Source organism: Falco cherrug, chromosome 9 (assembly GCF_023634085.1).
Source record: "Falco cherrug isolate bFalChe1 chromosome 9, bFalChe1.pri, whole genome shotgun sequence".
In the NCBI taxonomy this organism is placed as follows: Eukaryota; Metazoa; Chordata; class Aves; order Falconiformes; family Falconidae; genus Falco; species Falco cherrug.
In genome coordinates, this window is record NC_073705.1 from 4,611,800 (window position 1) to 4,630,743 (window position 18,944).

General features: G+C 40.8%; 2 protein-coding genes across 8 annotated transcripts; one reads left to right on the top strand and one right to left on the bottom strand.

The window, feature by feature from the left end:
• Positions 1-240: 240 nt before the first annotated feature.
• On the bottom strand, positions 241-6,858 carry SLC2A8 (solute carrier family 2 member 8). Of its 5 annotated transcripts, none has more exons than XM_055720553.1 (10): positions 6,627-6,858; positions 6,278-6,437; positions 5,372-5,578; positions 4,195-4,294; positions 3,839-4,050; positions 3,020-3,163; positions 2,350-2,458; positions 1,471-1,644; positions 689-834; positions 241-528 (listed from the first exon to the last, which is right to left on the bottom strand). In XM_055720553.1, the coding sequence occupies exons 1-10, from the start codon at positions 6,683-6,685 to the stop codon at positions 391-393; spliced, it is 1,449 nt and encodes a 482-aa protein (XP_055576528.1). In that variant the 5' UTR covers positions 6,686-6,858; the 3' UTR covers positions 241-390. The 5 variants fall into 5 exon arrangements, with proteins under 5 accessions (XP_055576528.1, XP_055576526.1, XP_027658283.1 ...); XM_055720551.1 differs by having other exon boundaries at positions 3,839-4,078; positions 4,157-4,294; XM_027802482.2 differs by lacking the exon at positions 6,627-6,858 and having other exon boundaries at positions 3,839-4,078; positions 4,157-4,294; positions 5,372-5,574; positions 6,278-6,603.
• A 98-nt stretch (positions 6,859-6,956) lies between these two features.
• Positions 6,957-17,007, top strand: FBXW2 (F-box and WD repeat domain containing 2). 3 transcript variants are annotated; one of them, XM_055720564.1, is made up of 7 exons: positions 6,957-7,252; positions 8,766-9,275; positions 11,478-11,672; positions 12,444-12,577; positions 13,200-13,286; positions 13,928-14,097; positions 15,290-15,658. In XM_055720564.1, exons 2-7 carry the CDS (start codon positions 8,786-8,788, stop codon positions 15,306-15,308), a joined length of 1,095 nt encoding a protein of 364 aa, XP_055576539.1. In that variant the 5' UTR covers positions 6,957-7,252; positions 8,766-8,785; the 3' UTR covers positions 15,309-15,658. The 3 variants fall into 3 exon arrangements, with proteins under 3 accessions (XP_055576539.1, XP_055576538.1, XP_055576537.1); XM_055720563.1 differs by having other exon boundaries at positions 6,958-7,252; positions 13,928-14,027; positions 15,516-17,007; XM_055720562.1 differs by having other exon boundaries at positions 6,959-7,252; positions 15,516-17,007.
• The last annotated feature ends 1,937 nt before the right edge of the window (positions 17,008-18,944 follow it).

Here is an 18,944-nt window from a genome sequence, read left to right on the forward strand (position 1 = left end):
AGGGGAAAGGTAAAGTAGAGCAAGGAAACTCAATATATTTATTTTCAAAACCAAATTTTAATTTACATCTTAGAAAAAAATTATACTGGCCAATAAATTTAACAGTCTTACTTGGCCATTACAGGTGAAAAGAAGACAGGAATCAAAGAATAAAGAATATGTCCAAGACCTACACAACTGAGATCTACTGCAGGGAGTACACAGAAGTGTATGCAGATCTGCATAGATGGTTTTCTTAAAAAAAAAAAGAATTCAGATTTTACAATTAAAATTAGTTGATAGGAAGTTTAGTAACTGAGATGTCTGTCATATGATACAGATACTTCCAACTACAGCACTGTAATTCATGATTGATAGGAAGATTCTGTATCAACATAAAAAGCCTTAGGCTTACGGTCTTCTGAAGTAGGCCTCAATTTGTTCCAGGGTTTGTCCTTTTGTTTCGGGAACATAAAAGGCTGTAAAAGTTACATTGAGGCAGCAGAAGGCAGAGAAGAGCCAGAAGGTGCCATAGGATGTTAAGCAACCCTGAGGGAGGGGAAACAACAAAAAAGGCATTATTACAGCTCACTAAAGTACAACTATAGTTCTGTATTGCCAGAGAAGACTCTGGCTCAGGGCTCACTCAGAAGCATCTTTAATAAATTTCCCTATGAAAAGAAACCAGATTGTAATATATGATGCTTACTATGAAATCATTAAATTCTTTGGTTACCAAGAAGGCCATAACCCAGTTTGTTAACACACAAGCACCACTGGATATGCCTCTAGCTCTAAGTGGAAAGATTTCAGATATCACCAGCCATGGAACAGGACCCCATCCAAGGGCAAAACCTGCAATTACAAGGAGAAGAGAATAAATGCAAATTAAATACATATTAAAGGGAAGACTGAACGATGCCCAGGTTAGTCAGATAAGGACAATGCAGTTTTTCCTCTAGATTCTTGGCTGATTCCAGTAAGACGGTGCCTCTACCAGCAGGAAAGAGAGTAAGATATTTTAGGGCAGCATGATAAATGCTAGTTTTTCAGATCAATTACAATAATATGCTTAACAAGCAGAAATTCTTGCCCTGAAGTCTCTGAAGTGGTAAACTGAAAAACTGACCTTGTTTCCAACTGCTGCTGCCTTGTGCTATCACAGAATTCAGTGTGGCTTCACTAACAAAGACTTTTTTTTTTTCCTCCATTAATGACTGTAAAGCAGTTTAACCTGAGCAATTACTATTTACCATTAGTACAAGGAGGTATAGATTAATTTTCCAGGAAATTGGCTTAACTAAGCTGCGAGCTCTATCACCAGGGTTGTGAATGCTCAGCCCAACTTTGCATTATGCACCAAGAAGGTCTGTCAAAAAACCTAACTCAGTTCCATTCATCAGTAATGTGACAAAATAGAACAATATTGTCACATTCATTAGAAAGTTTTGAGTTTTGTGTAATCGCTACTTAGAAGCCTGTTCCACTTACCAGCAACGAAGAGCCCTAGGCTCACTACTGCAAGCCAGGATATGCTGCTTTCTGTTCCTGGAGATGCTGACTTTAGAGCGAGCCATACATCAGGATCTGACGAGTTGTTTCGATTTGGAAGGACCATTTTAAAGTAAAGCCCAAACAATGCAGTACTGAGAGCCATGATTATCCCTGAAAAGTAAGCAACAAGCAAGTTGTCACTGGTTGCCACTTGGATATTCTTCTGAAAGACTGAACATAGTTGGTCTGCCAAATACAAGATATGCTGGCCCTCAAAGAGTGTTTCTTAAAAAGACTATTCTTGGAAATAAACACTGGCCTTGACAGGAGTGAAAGGTACTAGACAAGCATTCTAAACACTAGCCAAACAGTATAGTCTTGACAGCAATCATTACTATTGAGTGTCAGCACAAGAATGATATTAAACAGAATTAGTTTTATTTAGCACATCTATTTGTAAAGTTAAAAATTTTAATTATAATTTTATATAACTGAACACCACAATGCACCATGAAAGTAGCACCAGCCACAGAGAAATTACTTTGAAATAGCCATTTGGTGACAACTTGGGTATGAGAACGTATCATGACATTGAATCTTACTGAGAAAAAAAAAATTACCACAGTAGTAAGAACTGTCTCAATGACATAACTATTTCAAATATGTAGTTTCAAGGGGTTCCACCTACAATGTACATGTAATATGATAGTTTCCTCTCACAAGTTTAAGTCTATAGTTCTACCAAATGACAACTATAAAGCAAACCACTTAAAAATGCATAAACTTCAATACTTAATTCCCCCAGCAATTAAGACATTTTCTGGTACTATACATAGTAATTTTTCATACTGAACAAAATTCAGTAACATGTTTTACCAGATACATAAAGCAGCACTTTTCGTCCAGTTTTATCTATGATAAGTGCAGCCACAGCAGTGAAACATACTTGTATGGAACCCACAATAACAGAAGCCATTCTGCTGTCCTGAAATAAAAGTAAATAGGGAGAATTTACTCTTTCAGGCTGATAAAAGGATCACTTAGCAAGCATTACAAATGCATTTGTTTCTTGAATCTGAAAGAAGATGAACTATGCCATAGAAATTAATGGTGGGGGGAGACAACAGGAGGGGAAAAAAAAAAAAAGAAAAAAAGACATTGACAATTAACATAACATACTGTCTCTTAATAAACTTTAAGATAAGCCACAGCTTCTTCCTAGAGTTTCACTGCATTTGCAACTCCTATTTAGATCACTACAGTAAGATTTTCTATTAGTATCTAAGTTCAGACCAACAAAACACAACATACTTTCCCCCCCCCCCCCAAAAAAAAACCAGAACATTCAGGTATGCCAGAGTAACACAGTCAAGAGGGTATCTAGAACCCAAACAAAAAAACCCAAAACACTAAACCCCAGACCCTGATATTTATGACATAGGCAGGATCATTATCAGGTCAGTTTGTTATGTGTTTTAGACTTACAGGACTGATTAAGCTGAAAGTATTACAGACATTTGTCAGTTTGGAAACACACCCCGATTACCTTGAAGTCTGCATCTTCAAAGATAGTTTCTGCATAAAACATAACTGCATTAATGCCTGTTACTTGCTGGAAGAACATTAGAGCCACACCAATAAGAAGTGGCCTGTAGATTGAGGGATTCTTAAATTCAGAGAAATTCAGTCCCTGTTAAAAAGATTATGAAATGATTTGGTGAAAGATTTCATCTTTTACATCAAAAAACAAAAGCAGTAACAACAAAGAATATCCTCAGAACATTTCAATGTCTTCAGACTAAGTTTCCCATCCCTGCTTTTGCAAAACTATGTGTCTCTAGCAGTAACAATGTTTACATTTGAAGTATCCGAGAACTCCAGAAAAGCATTTTTCCCCTTTTCTCAGGTTCTAGAGTCAGAAATTGAAGTACTTTGTAGAGAAAGGTAACATGAATGAATCCGCGGTTTGCAGAAACCAGACTTCCAAGGATTAGACCTGCCTACTTACGCATGCATCGCAGGAGAAAATGCATTCATACAACACAAACAATAGGAAATTAGTGTTAAAGATGTTGAGCAACCCTACAAAATTGCTAAATAAAGCAAAAAAAAGGATTCTAACTAACAAGAACATGAGCCTGACTGCTGCTCATATATGCTGATGGCAGCCAATGGTGCCATTCAGCAGCTGCAGCTGAAAGGTAGAGAAAAAACATTCAAAGAATGTCACCAAAAGGTTGGGACCACCATTTGTAGAAAAGACTATTAACTAAGCTTTGATAAAACTCTCTTAATTACACTACATGCTTTCAGATATTATCTCCATACAAAAAGTTTTTTAAAGAGTAAATCAGATTCTCATCACCTCTTCCTGAACACTAGCTTCAATCTGCCTACATTCCCATTCATGGTCCACATGTGGTCCCCGCAGAAAGCGCAAAGAAGCTATGGCTTCTGAGCGTTTGTTCCGATTCAGCAGAAATCTCGGTGTTTCAGGCATGAAGGACATTAACAATAGCATTATGCAGGATGGAAAAGAACACAACACTGCCAGCCAGCGCCAATTTAGTGTTATTCCTGGGTAACGAAAAGGAAGGAAAGAGGACTATGAAAATCAATTAGTTGTACAGACAAATTAACATTCACTTTCAATTCTTCAGTGTTGTTTTTTCATTACACGTACCAATTCTTCTTTGTAGCCTAGAGCCCTAACCTCAATACCTGCAACGTAGACTCCCAGTATGCCAGTCACCACCATCAACTGAACACAAGAGACAAGCATACCACGGACTTTAGGATGAGATACTTCAGATATATACACCTGAAACATACGGAGAAAGTATTTAATAATTACTTTTATCTAATTTGGGTCAAGGACTTGATAAGTAATTAATTTCTGAAAAAACACAGATGTATTTCCTAGTAACTCCCCTCCTTTAAAAAAGCCTCAATAAAATGGAATGAATAGAAAAGCATTATCTCAGAAATGTATACTGGCATCATGAAAAACACTGAGAAAAAGGGAGGAGCTAAGCCAGAAGAATGTTGATGCAGTATCAGAATCCCAAAGGTGAATAAACCTGCATTAGTAAGAGCTGCTTTTGTTAGCCATAATCAACAAGAAACACATTATCACAAAGCAGTCCACAGCTTGAAACAGTCTTTGCATAAACATGTAGCCCAAGCCACATATAGAAGTTTTTTGCAATGAAAGTTTTAAATGTAAACAGTGAAACTATTTCATTCTCCATTAAATTCAAAATTGACAGCTCATCTTAACACAGACTATATGAACAGCACCACACCACATCCCATATTCAGGACCAACTTAAACTTTTCAACTATTTAACATAATGACCCCAAGTCAATATCTACAGTTTAGCTGTATACATTGCAAAAAAGAAATCCCTCATATTTATATATAGATTTCTGAAGTCATAGTTCTTACTTTTTCTGGAAGGAAAATAAATAATCCTTATTTCAAAAATGATTTAGAGCTACAAAAACTTTGTATGCTATGTATGAGGAATTTGAAGAGTTAAATATGACTACAGTAGAACATAAAACAGAAGCAATCAAATAAAAGACTAATAATCTTAAAGACCACATCACTGTATTGGGAATGCATGGCACAGAAGTGCCATTAGAAAAAACAAAAATTATTTTATTTATATTTTCTTCATTACTAAAAACAAGCCAAACTTGATTCTGTAAAAATCAGTTTCTTCTAAATCCACAAACTGCCTTGGCTGTACTTGGTATAACAAGTTATTCAGTTACTTCACTCAAGCCACCTATAATACTGCTATGGAAAAAAACCCAAACCCAAACCAAAACACAACCACAAACAAAATAGCAACCATACATGCACACACACCGAGAAAAACATCTTACTTACCGGAACGACAAGTGAAGTAATTCCACTGGCTAAGCCTGTCAGCATTCGTCCAAAATAAAGCATCCAAACATTCTGAGCAGATATAATAACTACGTATCCAAAAACATATGGTATTGAGCACAGCATTAGACTCAGCTTTCTCCCAACTTTATCAATAAGATAGCCTCCCAGTATTCCTCCGGCAGCAGCTCCTAATGTTACTACTGACTTCAAAAAACAAGAAAATTTTTTTTACAAATATGAAAATAAGTAACAGCAATTTCTTTTAAAATCTTGAATAGCAGCTTCTAAAAGAACGTGCAAGAGCATGCGGGTGCTTTGAAATCAAACACAATCAAGAACATACTCAGGAAGCACTACTCACCACAACTGAACATCAAGAATTTTCATATTACATATAAAGCTCTTTCAACAAAGGAAAAAAAAAAGTAGTGCAGCAGTAATTGTTTCTTAATCTGTCTAAAAAGCTGTCCATTCACAAACAGGACTTTCAAACTATTCTACAGCCCTGAAGAATGTTATCTTGACTAACCTTAAATTCAGCCTGTATCCAAAAAACCAAATATTCCCCATGTTGACAGACTGCACTGCTTCATAATAAAGTTCATTTTCTGTGGTCCCTTAACAGGTACAACTGAGAAACATGAAGACGACATTTTAGCACCAAAAAATAAGTTCAAGTAACAGGGGCATTTCTTCACATATCTAAGAGTGATCAGAGCATAACTGCACTGTTACGCAAGAAAAACTTGAATCAATCACGGAGTTTAGAAAAATAATTTATTTAATAAATAAGATCAGCATGTATGCTCATTCTTAAGAGGAGTAAGACCCCATCACGTAAGCAGCATCTTCCTGACCTATGCTTTCAAATGGAATCACATAGCGTATCATACAGAGCCTTACCCCAAACCACGAGGCTTGATCGCCGTGCAATCTTAATTTAGGATCGCTGATTTCCCTCAGCACTGGAATAACAGGTGAGCTATAGCCTAGCACGAAGCCAAAGCTAAGCGGTCCCAGGACAGCAGCGAACGTGGCGAGGTACAGCTTCTCGTTGCGCACCCTGGGGCACAGAAAGGCCGAAAGGCTCGGACCGCCCCCGCCCCCCGCCCGGCTCCGGCCCCTCAGTGGGGCCAGCAGCGCCCGGGCGGGCCTGGCAAAGGCCTCGGCTCTCAGCTCGCCAGGGCCCGCCCGAACTCCAGCGAGGCCGGCACAGCCGCTGAGCCCGCCGGAGCCCGGCGCCTGCCCTCACCTCGGGTAAGCGTCCGGGCTCGGGGAACCCAGCAGGCAGCGAGACTCCTCCGCAGCCATGCCCAGCCGCGGGGAGCGCCGCAGCGCGGCCGGCGCCGGCCACCGCCCCGCGGGCAGCCGCTATGAGCCGCAGGCCCGGCCGCGGCTCCCGTCCAGGCTGTGCGGGCCGTGGGAGTCGGCCGCGGGGGCGGGTCGCGCCACCGGGCAGGGGCAGGGGCAGGGCCTCCGCCGCGGCGCCGCGAGGCTCCAGCCCGGACGGAAACGGCCCGAGCGAGGCAGCGGGGCTTGATGACGTCAGGGGGTGAGCCGGAAGCCGCCTGGCTACGGGCCGCCGCGGGTGCTGGGAAGCGCCGTCCCTCCGGGAGCCGGCCGGTTCGCCCGGCGCAGGGGCCGCGGCGCGGGGCTCGCCCCGCCCCTCCCGCGCCGGGCGTGGCTGAGGCCCTCCGTCCCGCCCGAGGGCCGCCTCCCGCCGCGGGCTGTGGTGCGGGCCGCGAAAGCGCCGGGAGCCCGTCCTGCTGCGGGAGTGATGGCCGCGGGGAAGCCCCGGCCCGTGCTGGGCTCGGGGGGGCCGCGCGAGCCGTGGCGGCTGCCTGCCGGGGGACGCTCCGCGCCTGGCCGCTACCTGAGGTGAGCGGGGGTCAGGCGGGCGGCGTCGGAGGCTGTGGGCAGCGCCGAAAGTCTCTGGTCCCGCCATGCCCCGAGCGGGGGGGGGCGGCAGCGCGGGGGGGGGCCGGCGGCGGCGGGCGGCGCGCCGGGTGCTGGGTAGCGCGGGGCATCGGGCCCGGGCCCCGCAGCAGCCCTTGGTTCCCGTGTCAGCATCGTGTGCTGAACACAACAAAAGCCTTGGGGCTCGCCTGTTTCTTACCCATGGGGAGCCTGTCAGGTTTTTGTTTTCAAGAGAACACGCTAAAGCCTGTTAGAACGGCAAATACATTGCCGGCCGAATGTGCTGAGGAAAGCTGGTGAGTGCTGTCAGCAGTAGAAGTTACTGTGCAAACCTGTGACTTGATAGGAGCAGCTGCTTCTCTGTGTTTGACACCCAGTACCTTGTGTTTTCGACAGTCGCACACCATGTGCAGCCTCGGTAGTCAAAACCGTACTGTTTGGGTGCTGCTATGCCATGTTAAGAGGTGCCTTCTAAGATCTTACTCTGTGAAGGTAAAATGCCTGTGTAGAAATAAACGTGTTGTTGACTCCCACTCAGATTCCTCAATTCTTTGGGTTTGGGAGTTTCTATGAATTAAATTCAGCCAGTTGTCTAATGAATGGAATGTGATCTTCCAGAGAAAAATAAACAGTTACGGCTTTTTAACTGTTTGCCCAATGTTTATCTTGCTAATCATTTGTCCAAGCTTATTGTAGGGACTTGAGATGCCACAGGATAGTATAAATGCATACAGACCGTACAGTTCAGGTAGTAGTTTCAAACCTTCAGTTTCACAGTTAATTCTTTTACCTGGAAATAAACTGAGAAAGTAGGGGAAAAAACCCCAGGAATTAAAAAAAAAAAAAAAATCTATTTAGGTCAAAACAGTGCAAATGTGTCAAAACTGATACTAGACCAGCACAATCTACAGTCTTCACATGAGCCAAATAGAAGGATGGTTAACACACCCTTCAACACAATTTTTCAGACATCTCTATCTTTTAAAAAAAAATAAAATAGTTACCTGTGTTGTGTCTAAAATAGTTCAGGACAAAGATATGAATTAAGTTCTGTCAGTAACTAGCTTATCAGTCTGCTTATATGCTTTGATGTCTTCCCTTTATCAGTATAATCCATGAGTAAACTGTAAGACAGTGTTCATTTGCTGTAATAGGTTTAAAACTTAAACTAACCCTTACCTTTTTGGATTCAGAATTTTGAAGTGTTAACCTAGAACAAGAAAGATGTTAACATTCATAAGGAATGCTAACATGCAGGAGCTCCATAAATTCACTTCTAAGTCTGATGGGGGACAAATGATAGTTCGAAGTGCATGCAAATTTAGTCCTAACCTAATTAATATTTTAAAGTGCATTTGGTCACTTCAGTCTATGTGTTAACATGCCATTTGGAATACTGATGTACCAGTAATAAAGATGTGATGCTTACCTTATTTTCTGAACGGAACTAATACAGTATTTTGATGTATCACAGGTAAATTTTTCCATAACCTTATGGAGAAAAAGGACTTTGAAGCATGGCTTGATAACATTTCTATTACATTTCTTTCTCTGACGGACTTGCAGAAAAATGAAACTCTGGATCACCTAATTAGCTTGAGTGGAGCAGTCCAGCTCAGGCACCTCTCAAATAATCTAGAGATTCTCCTCAAGAGGGACTTCCTCAAACTTCTTCCATTGGAACTTAGTTTTTATCTGTTAAAATGGCTTGATCCTCAGACCTTACTCACATGTTGCCTCGTCTCTAAGCAGTGGAATAAGGTTATAAGTGCCTGTACAGAGGTGTGGCAGACTGCATGTAAGAATTTGGGTTGGCAAATAGATGACTCTGTTCAGGATCCTCTACATTGGAAGAAGGTTTACCTAAAGGCTATTTTAAGGATGAAGCAACTGAAGGACCACGAAGCCTTTGAGACATCCTCTTTAATTGGACACAGTGCCAGAGTATATGCACTTTACTATAAAGATGGACTTCTGTGCACAGGTAGGAAGGACAGAAAACTTGAAAGTCTTACAATTCTTTGCTTTCTCCCCACCCCCACCCCCTGATTAATGACAATTTGCTTTTCCTTTACCAGATAGATTATTTCCATAGGGTAGCGCAGTTTAAGAGGATTTAAAATTACTTCTTTTTCAATTTCTGAAACACCTGGCACACCAATAAAGTCATTACTCACTTTAATAGGAAAACAAGGAGACCAGTTTCTTTGTTGGTTAATAAAACAATAACAGCAGGTATCATGCTTCAGATTAGTAAGCCCATTTGAAAAGTACAGGTATGTTAGTTACCTTTTTAGACAATAACTTCTAATTAAAGGGACATTGAGCTGTGTGATCACTGCAGTCTCCCAAGGTGTGGCAGGAAAAGTTTGTTGTCTTTCTTGAAACAAGACCATTTCTCTGATAGTCTGTAAGCACTTTCAGTTCTTACCCTAATAGCTTGTATGAAGACCTATAAACTAGATTTAACCTTGCTACTAGTCTGACTTGTAATGATAATTTCAGCTTCCTCCCTGAAGACTGCAGACTTCAAGATTTCAGTTTGAACTTAAAAATACAGCCAGAACAAGTATGAAACATTAAGTATGAAAGAATAATAATAAAGTTACAAACTGCTGTCAGAGCATATTCCAAGGATTTCCCAATCACTTGAGATAACACAGCTATAGAATAAGTTGGGAGTACTGGTTAAGTACTCCCACATTTGTTGGTACATTAAGATGATTACTAGAAACCAACAACTAGACTGTAGCCAGTCTTTCACTTCCCTACTCAGCAGGGAATGTAAATACACAGGAAACACCCTTGCCAAAACTTTTTAGAAAGTGGCACACTTGTGCTGAAACCACAGGTGTAAGGGTCTAGGGTTTTATTCTGCTCTCAAAAGCCAGCTGTCTGGACTTACTGTTACGACTTAACAACAACAAAAAAAAAACAAAAAAAAAAAAAAAAAGAAAAAGAGGAACTTTAGAGAGAGAAAGGAACCTGGCAGGTGATAGGGTCTGGTATTCATCTGCTGTCTTTTGAGATTTGGTGGGCTCCTTTCCTACCTGAAACAAACTAAATCTTGCGTTGCAGTCATTGGCTTTGCAAACCTAAGCATTTAAAACTCATGTAAATCATGTAAAACTTCCGTGCATCTCTTTCAGTAGATACTGTCAACGAGAGGCAGTGCTGGAATCTATGGAAGGTGCTAAAAGGGTATGAGGAAACTGGAAGGCCAGACATCTAGTACCTTAATTAACATGAAAACAGGAGTCTTTGCTGTAGTGCTGAGGCCTAAAACTAGGGCTTATTCCCCCATTCAAGCAGCTTGGAAGTAATATTTAATGAGGAAAAAACTCAACAAGGGGAAATGCAAAGCCCTGCACCTGAGGAGGAACAAGTCCATGACACCAGTATATGCTGGGGGCCAACCTGCTGGAAAGCAGCTTGGCAGAAGAGTACCCAGGGGTCCTGGTGGCCACCAAGTCAAACATGAGCCATCAATATGTCCTTGCTGCAAAGAAGGCTAACACTATCCTGGGCTGCTTTAGGAGGAATGTTGCTAGTAAGTTGAGGGAGGTGATCCTGCCCCTCCGCTCAGCATTGGTGATGCTACACCTGCAGTACTGTGTTCAGTTGTGGGCTCCTCAGTACAAGAGAGACATGTGGACACTGGAGAGTCCATCGAAGGGCCATGAAAACGATGAAGGGACTGGAGCATGTCTCATGAAGAAAGGCTGAGAGAGCTGGGACTTACTATCCTAAAGAAGAGAGGGTTCAGGGAGGATCTTATCAATGTACGTAAATACCTGAAGTGAGGTTGCCAAGAAGATGGAGCCAGGCTCTTTTCAGTGCGGCCCAGTGATGGGACAAGAGACAGTTGGCACAAACTGAAACACAGGAGGTTGCCTCTAAAACACTTTACTGTGAGAGAGAGTGAGCACAGGTTGCCCAGGGAGATTGTGGAGGGTCCATCCTTGGACATACTCAAAAGCCTTCTGGTTGTGGTCCTGGGCAGTCGGCTCTAGGTGGCCCCACTTGACTAGGGGGTTGGAAGAGTTGGCCTCCCGAGGTCCCTTCCAACCATAACCATTCTGTGATTCCATGAAAATACTGTATTTAAGACAAATATGGAAGACGAGCATAGGATTGGGAAATATTTACTCTTTGCTTCCAATTACTCTGTTCTTTTATATTCTAGGATCAGATGACTTGTCTGCAAAACTGTGGGATGTAAGCACAGGTCAGTGCATATATGGTATCCAGACACACACTTGTGCTGCAGTGAAGTTTGATGAACAAAAGCTTGTAACAGGATCTTTTGATAACACAGTAGCCTGTTGGGAATGGAGCTCTGGGGCAAAGACACAGCATTTTAGAGGACATACTGGTGCAGGTATGTTGAACTTTTCAATTTGTAAGTTCACCAGTCAAGTAACATACATCATCGTTAAACAAATTATAATTTAAGTTAGCTCTTTGCACAGTAGCTTTTTTCAGTTTTTTTAGGCTCTGTCCCAGGTTTTGCAGGGGGGGCTGGGGGAAGCAGTCAGAACAGTTGTAGACCTGTCTGCCCTTGAATAATGCCAAAGCTTAGCCATGTAGTGTTTTGCAGTTGCATGGAAATACTACTAAATGCCATGTTTTTTCAGTACTTTAGAGTCTACCAAAAAGATGCAAACCGTAGGTGTCAGGGAGCACATGGCAACAGCAGTTCTTTATATCCCCAGACTGGAGACAGGCTTATAGGGCCTGAGAAGCTGTATTTGCATTTCCCTCATAATTAGCTTCTTTGTCCTCTGCTGCAAAATATTCTCAACTCAGCTGTAGGTCTGTTCCCCTGTGAGTAATGAGATATATCAAATGTACTATTCCTGCTGGAATTGACTTACTAGAACTCTTAAAATAGGAACCAATTTAAGTTTTGCTTTGTGATAATCCAACCATAAAGGAACCATTGATGTACATGTTCTTAATTTGAACAAGAATCAGTAATTTTGCAATGATGTGAGCTTAGGAATCCAGAGCAACAATTCACATATATAGTTAAAGAACAACAGTTAAAGCTGTAGTAGCATATAAATTTAGAGGCTACTAGTTAGCGTCTCACAGAAAAACGTATACATAGAAACTGGTATTCCTTATTTAGCGCACTCTTTGCTTGTAGTTTTTAGTGTGGATTACAATGATGAACTTGATATTCTGGTCAGTGGCTCTGCAGACTTCACTGTGAAAGTATGGGCCTTATCAACAGGAACGTGCCTGAATACCCTTACTGGACACACAGAATGGGTCACTAAGGTGGGAATACTGATTTTTAATAAATCTTGCAAAACACTTACTTGCAATAAGTTTGTGACATGTTCTATTTCCTAATCCTAACCCTGCACCTAGTTGTGGAATCTGAAGAACATCAGGAAATACCGCAAAATAACATTTCAGCAGAAAAAACACTTAAGCTGTAATCAAACCTTTCAGACCACTGAAGATATTTCTATTCCAAAGCACCTGGAATAGTATTAGGAATCGGTGTTTGATTCAAAGACTGAATAAAAACAATGTTACTGAAAGAAAGCTACCTAAAAAATTATGTAGAAAATTCTTAATTCTAAAGCTAATGATCTTGATAACCAAAATACGAGCATGAAAAGTGTTCTAAGTCAAGAAACAGTATTTTTTTCTGAGTATTTCAGAACTTGGAAGGTGGGGAGGTGACTCTAGAGGTGAAGTATGTATGTTCACTTATTAATGCAGTACGTTGTCACTAGTAGGAACAAGAAAAGTGTATTTTCCCTTCAGGTGCTAGTAGTATTTGAATTGCCTTTATACAAACGCACAGTAAGCAGATTGTCAATGAAGTGAAAAATTCAAATGAAAGTTATTTAATAGCATCGACATAAATCATTACATCCTTCAATTACAGGTAGTTTTGCAGAAGTGCAAAGTCAAATCTCTTATGCATAGTCCTGGGGATTACATTCTTCTTAGTGCAGATAAGTATGAAATCAAGGTATGTACCATATAACATGCATACATCATTTTGATACCCAGGGAAATAAAATGCTTGAGTGCTTTGCTCAAGTTTACGTATTATATGACTTTTTTTTCCTCCCATATTCCCTGCTTGTAAAGTTGTGTACAAGACATGCGGCTTTTTGGAAGCCAACTTTTCAATGCTGTCCTTCATGTTTAAATTTAAATTATAGCTCTACATGAATGGTAATGCAAATAGTAAGTGCTTTCAGTGCATGCCTAATGTGCTAACTTGACAGGGAAGCACTTAACTGCAAGTACCGTTACTGTTGGGGACTTTTGAGTTGGAGAGTGCTCTAAATAGTCTGTGCCTGTGAAAGTGCTTCATAACCAAAACAGTGTTACATTTCTGTCCAATTGGATGGTTGATTTTTTTGCAGTTCTTCAGAACACCCATTTTCACTGGGATTTTTTAGGCTAGAAACAACACTTAACTGCAGCAATACTGTCAGACAAGTCACTTACAGAAATTATGTTCCTATCTAAAGGAGATAAATACTTCTGAAAAAACATGCATACGTTTACCCGATGCTTAAAGAGAGACTGTGAGGCTTGCTCTATTTGTGTGACAGCTTATAATGTGAATGTTTTATGGTCTTAACTGTGTTTGAATTGTAGATTTGGCCTATTGGAAGGGAAATAAACTGCAAGTGCTTAAAAACACTGTCTGTTTCTGAAGATCGCAGCATCTCCCTACAGCCCAGACTGCACTTTGATGGTAAATACATAGTGTGCAGTTCAGCACTGGGATTATACCAGTGGGACTTTGCCAGCTATGATATTCTCAGGTAAATCTTTCAGCTTAAGATTTAGTCTCATTTAAATAAATAAGAACATACTATTTTTAATAACTTACTTTAGATGTAGGCCAGAAGAATCTTGATACAAATTCTGTAAACATCTTTCTTTACACTTGCTGGGTTGAATTCTAATTTATCGTCTCTTAATACGAGTCATTTGATTGCTGTTTTGGTTTCTGGTTGCAGACTAGTCAGCCATCTTTCGTATTTTCAAGCTGAAGTGTTTCAATATAGACTTAAATCAGACTGCAGTGCTGTAGTTGTGAATGTGAAACTTTAGTGACTAGAAGTTAATGTTGCCATGGAGACTGCTCTACAGAGAACCAGGTGGCTATTTCTGGGGGTCCTTTGATAGGACAAGAAATTAAAAAGACACTTTTTCCTTATAGCACTACTACTGATCCGTCATTCTCGGTAATGCTGTGGAACGATAGTGAAGTCTACCAGACTGCAGTAAGGGATCAAGCAGCATGGCATTCTGTTTCCATAAAAAGAGCAAGGCTGTATCTGATAGAAATGGTGGCATTAAAGTGAAAACTGAATTTTAGAACTGTTAGCAGACTCTTAATTGAAATGGTCCAAGTATTTATAGAGTATCTACCATTGGAAGATCTACTCCGAAAGAACTGCTTCTTATCAGTAAGACTAACAGTAATTTCACCTCTTAGGTTACCCTCCCATCCTTCAAAAGAGAAAGGTATTCTCTTACTGCTGAGAACAGATTATCATCTCTGTAGATTTTTGTGCCTCAGTTCTGTCCTTTATGTAAATACTATGATCAAATGTTCAGTCGGTTGTGGAAAACTTGCTCTTTTCAAGTTTCTGTTCCAAGTTTTCTTTCTTAAGGCAAAAATATCCTAAAGTTGTAGAGGAACTAACAAATACTTCTGTTTTTCCCCCAAGATGAAAATGCTTAATTTATACTAAGCATCAGTAAAACAGCATTCTGTTAAGGACCAGTCTTGAATGACTACTCTTATCACAAGAAGGCCTTTCTGCGTTTTATTTCCAGCTTTTAAAAGAGTGGGCAAAATACTAATAAATGGTTTTACCTCTCAGTTTAACGATATCGAGGCATGAAATCCCTATGGAAATTTACTGTAAAACACAAGTACATTTGCTTTTTTGTGTGTATGTGGAAATGAGACTCTTTTTTTTTTTTTTTCCTTGTGCTGTACAGAATCCCTTTCAAACCCTAACCTTATGTTAAGAATGGTCTGTCCTGAATGCACAAAACCAGAACTGAAACCACAGGCGTGACTGCAGCTAAGTGTTCAGTTGCTTAATTGCAAAAATTTGCATCCAGTTCTTTCTGAATCCTTTCAGAATGACAAGTAGACATTCATTTTCTTTAGACGCATAAGGATAGTAACGAGAGTTTCTAACAATGTTGTCTTGTCTTCCAGGGTTATCAAACCTCCTGACTTCTCAAATGTGTCCTTGCTGGGCTTTGGAGAGATATTTGCTCTGCTGTTCGATAACAGATACCTGTATATAATGGACTTGAGGACAGAAAAATTGATAAGTCGCTGGCCTCTACCAGAGTACAGAAAGTCAAAGAGAGGTTCAAGCTTTTTGGCTGGTGAAATGTCTTGGTTAAACGGACTAAATGGCCAAAATGATATGGGCTTGGTTTTTGCCACCAGTATGCCAGACCATAGTATCCATTTGGTGTTATGGAAAGAACACGGCTGAAAAGCTCATATATGCAGAATCTTCAGGAATATATGTACTGTCAGCAGTGTGTCCATAAAAATCAGACTTTGCATGAACCAAAGTTGCACACCTAACGGTATCATCATGCAATGCACAATCATTTACTTTTATTTGGGCATTTGGGAATGGGTTGTTTTGGACATAATGCAATACAGCATGCTAACAGTATTCACCACAAAATTTTGTCTGTACTCATGTTTAAGCATACCTGTTTGGGCTCTGAAGCCTAGCTTGTAACATTTAAACCCTTCAAATCCATGATCAAGTCTGAAATGAAGTAGTACTTGACCTGACTTCTGACCTATTTTTTGTTGTTGAAACAGAAGGTGAAGCTACTATTTTAGAACCATAGGCTTTTGTACACATAACAGCAAGTACTGGTTACAGTGCATGGCTGCTTAACTCAAACAAGATGATAGCAAACTCTTTCTCTCTCCAATATCATTCTTTTCAAAATGTTTTTCCTTATGATAGCTTTAAATACTTAGCCTTTGAAATAGACGACTCAAATGAGTCCTTTAAGTAGGATCAAATGCTAACAATAATACTTTGGTCAAGTTCAAGAACATGTCAATATAAACTCTCCTTGGTGAGAATGAGCCAACTTTTTATCTGTCTGACAGCTTTCCATCACAATTAAGGTCTGACAGTATTCCATCATATTTGCTGATGGTAACTCAGAATGGCTTGATCAGTATTTTACAGACCGTTATTTCCTATAGTTTGTGTGAGAACTTAATTTAGTTCACAGGTAGGTAGAAACGAACAGGAAGATGATGGTCAATCTCTACAGCAAGAGTCACTCTCTTACATTAAATATGTCTAGCGGCCATTCACTTTTTCCAAAGGTTGCAGTTTATATAATCATGCACTTAAAAGTAGTTGCTACATCTAGATTTGGAAAGCAAGGGCAAGTAAAAGTGAGAATGACGCATCTTTGGGGGAAAAAACCCGCCAAAATACCAAAAGTCTGAAGAAAAGCATTGGAATAGAAAAAGGTCTTGTGCTTTGATCATTGTAGACCTGATGTACACATAACTATTGAGTAGCAAATACCTATCCACATACTTTTGTGGTATTTGACATGTACTGAAAAGCTGTACCTATGACATCACATGCTTTAGAAATGCTTTAGGTTGATTTCCCCTCCTCCCTTACAATAAAATTTCCCCTTAATGTCTATTTATTTTTTTTTTTTGACACAACTGGAAAACATGACTTCAGGAAGATAGGCTCATTTCCTTGAAAAGGTAAAACTGCCTAGCATTACCATTGTTAGTGTAATTTTTTTTCATGCTATCCAAGGAGGCCCAATTTCATACTTAGTACTGAACAAAGGCCAAGGTTCCCAAATGTATGCAGTATGAATTACAATGGAAGGGGAGTTTTCATGTGCAAGAATCAGTATTTGAGTGATGCAGTAGGAACTGCATAAAGTCACAGTGGAGCAGTGGCTCATGAATGCAAGGCTAGAGTCTTAAGTACTTGGCTTTCCACTTTTATTCGCACAAACTTACTTTGAAAATTTATTTTCTAGTCAAGGATTTCATCAGTTAGAAGCCAAATTCACAGCTCTGCATTCAGACCCCACTGATTGGGGCATAAATGATCTCTTAGAGCTTTGTCTTCTCACTCAAAAGCGAAGAAAACTTACATGAAACAGAAAGCTTTCAATAACTTGTCTTGAAATCCAGTTCCCACCACTCATGTGAGAGTAACTACTGTGTGTGGTATGTACAGTAACTCAGCTTACTCTATAAAGGACCCACCTATAAAATTAGCTTTGAAAGATTATTCACAGCAGGAGTTTAGACAGAAACATGCCAGAAATGTCCTTGTACCCAAACCAGTGACATACGGAGTAAATATTTGGACCGCAAGATGAGTGGAAAGTGGACTGGCATGCCAAGCTCAGAGTGGTCATCAGCGACACAAAAATCTAACTGGTGTAACAAGTTATTAGAAGTGCTCTTCAGGGGCTAGAGTTGATTAACTACTTTATTAATCAACTTTATGATGCAGAAGTCCACTCGGCAAGTTTCCAACAACACTAATTTGGAGGGGAAGGGGAAACCACGGGAAGGGGAAGCAGTCAATGCACAAGAGAACTGGGAATGCTATTCTGAGGGTCCTCAACAAACCAGACAAGTGGGCGGCCAGAAATCTCATTAAGTTTAACCAAAGCAAATGCACCACCCTGCACCTGAGACATAGTCACCCCACACAACAGGCAGGTTGGAGCCTGGGAATGCTGTTGCACAGCACATTGAGCAGGATTCAGCAATGCACCCTTGTGATGAAGACGACCAACTGTACTGAGCTGTATGAACACGGACATCACTAGGAGTTCAAGGGAAGGGATTCTTCACCTCTATTCTGTGCTCAAGGCCACACCTGAGTCCAGTGCCCAGTTCCCTAGGACAAAACAGACACACACTGGAGCAAGTCCTGTGGAGAGGCCACAGAGAGGTGGAACTCAAGATGTCTGAGAAATTGCGAGAGCAGAGTTCAGCCTTCCAGAGAGAATGGTGGGGGATGGGAAGGGAAGGTGGAGTGGGCATGGGGTAAGGAGGCACTGCTACTGTCTCCAGCTACCCAATATGAAGGTATAGAGAAGACAAAGTCAGGCTCGTGTCGGCATCACGCAGCAGGCCAACGGTCACAAACTGCAACAAGAGAAATTCTGACTAGTTCTTCACTGTGAGGGTAGTTTAAGACTGGAACAGGCTGCCCAGAGAGATTGTGTATCCAGCTCACCTAGACAAGTGTTGAGCAAACCATGCTACCTCACCCTGCTTTGAGCTGGGAGCTGGATTTCCAGCTGCACCTTTTAAACTACACAGGTCTACAATTCTAAATGGACCTCTAGCCAAGCAAGACCATCACTGCGGCAGGCACCGCCGATGTTAATACAGCTGTCAATTTGTTGATACAGACCTTGGGAGATGCTGCTGCCGCTGTAAAGCAAATAGCAGTTTGTTAACAGCCATGAAGTTGCAGCTGGAAAGGGAGCCTGCCACATGTACTTTACAAGTTGCAGAAAATTTTTCAAAATTAGGAACTCAAAATTCTCCTTTTCTGCATTGTCCCAGAGTACGCAAGCAGAAAAGCATGATAAG

Coding starts and splice junctions, on each gene's coding strand:
- FBXW2 (XM_055720562.1), top strand. CDS start 8,786: ATGGAGAAAAAGGACTTTGAAGCATGGCTTGATAACATTTCTATTACA. Junction 12,578..13,199: donor ACACAGAATGGGTCACTAAG/GTGGGAATACTG, acceptor CTTCAATTACAG/GTAGTTTTGCAGAAGTGCAA. Junction 13,287..13,927: donor CAGATAAGTATGAAATCAAG/GTATGTACCATA, acceptor TTTGAATTGTAG/ATTTGGCCTATTGGAAGGGA.
- SLC2A8 (XM_055720551.1), bottom strand. CDS start 6,685: ATGGCTGCGGAGGAGTCTCGCTGCCTGCTGGGTTCCCCGAGCCCGGAC. Junction 4,079..4,156: donor TAGGCTACAAAGAAGAATTG/GTACGTGTAATG, acceptor TGATTTTCATAG/TCCTCTTTCCTTCCTTTTCG. Junction 529..688: donor AAGAATTTAATGATTTCATA/GTAAGCATCATA, acceptor CCCCTCCCTCAG/GGTTGCTTAACATCCTATGG.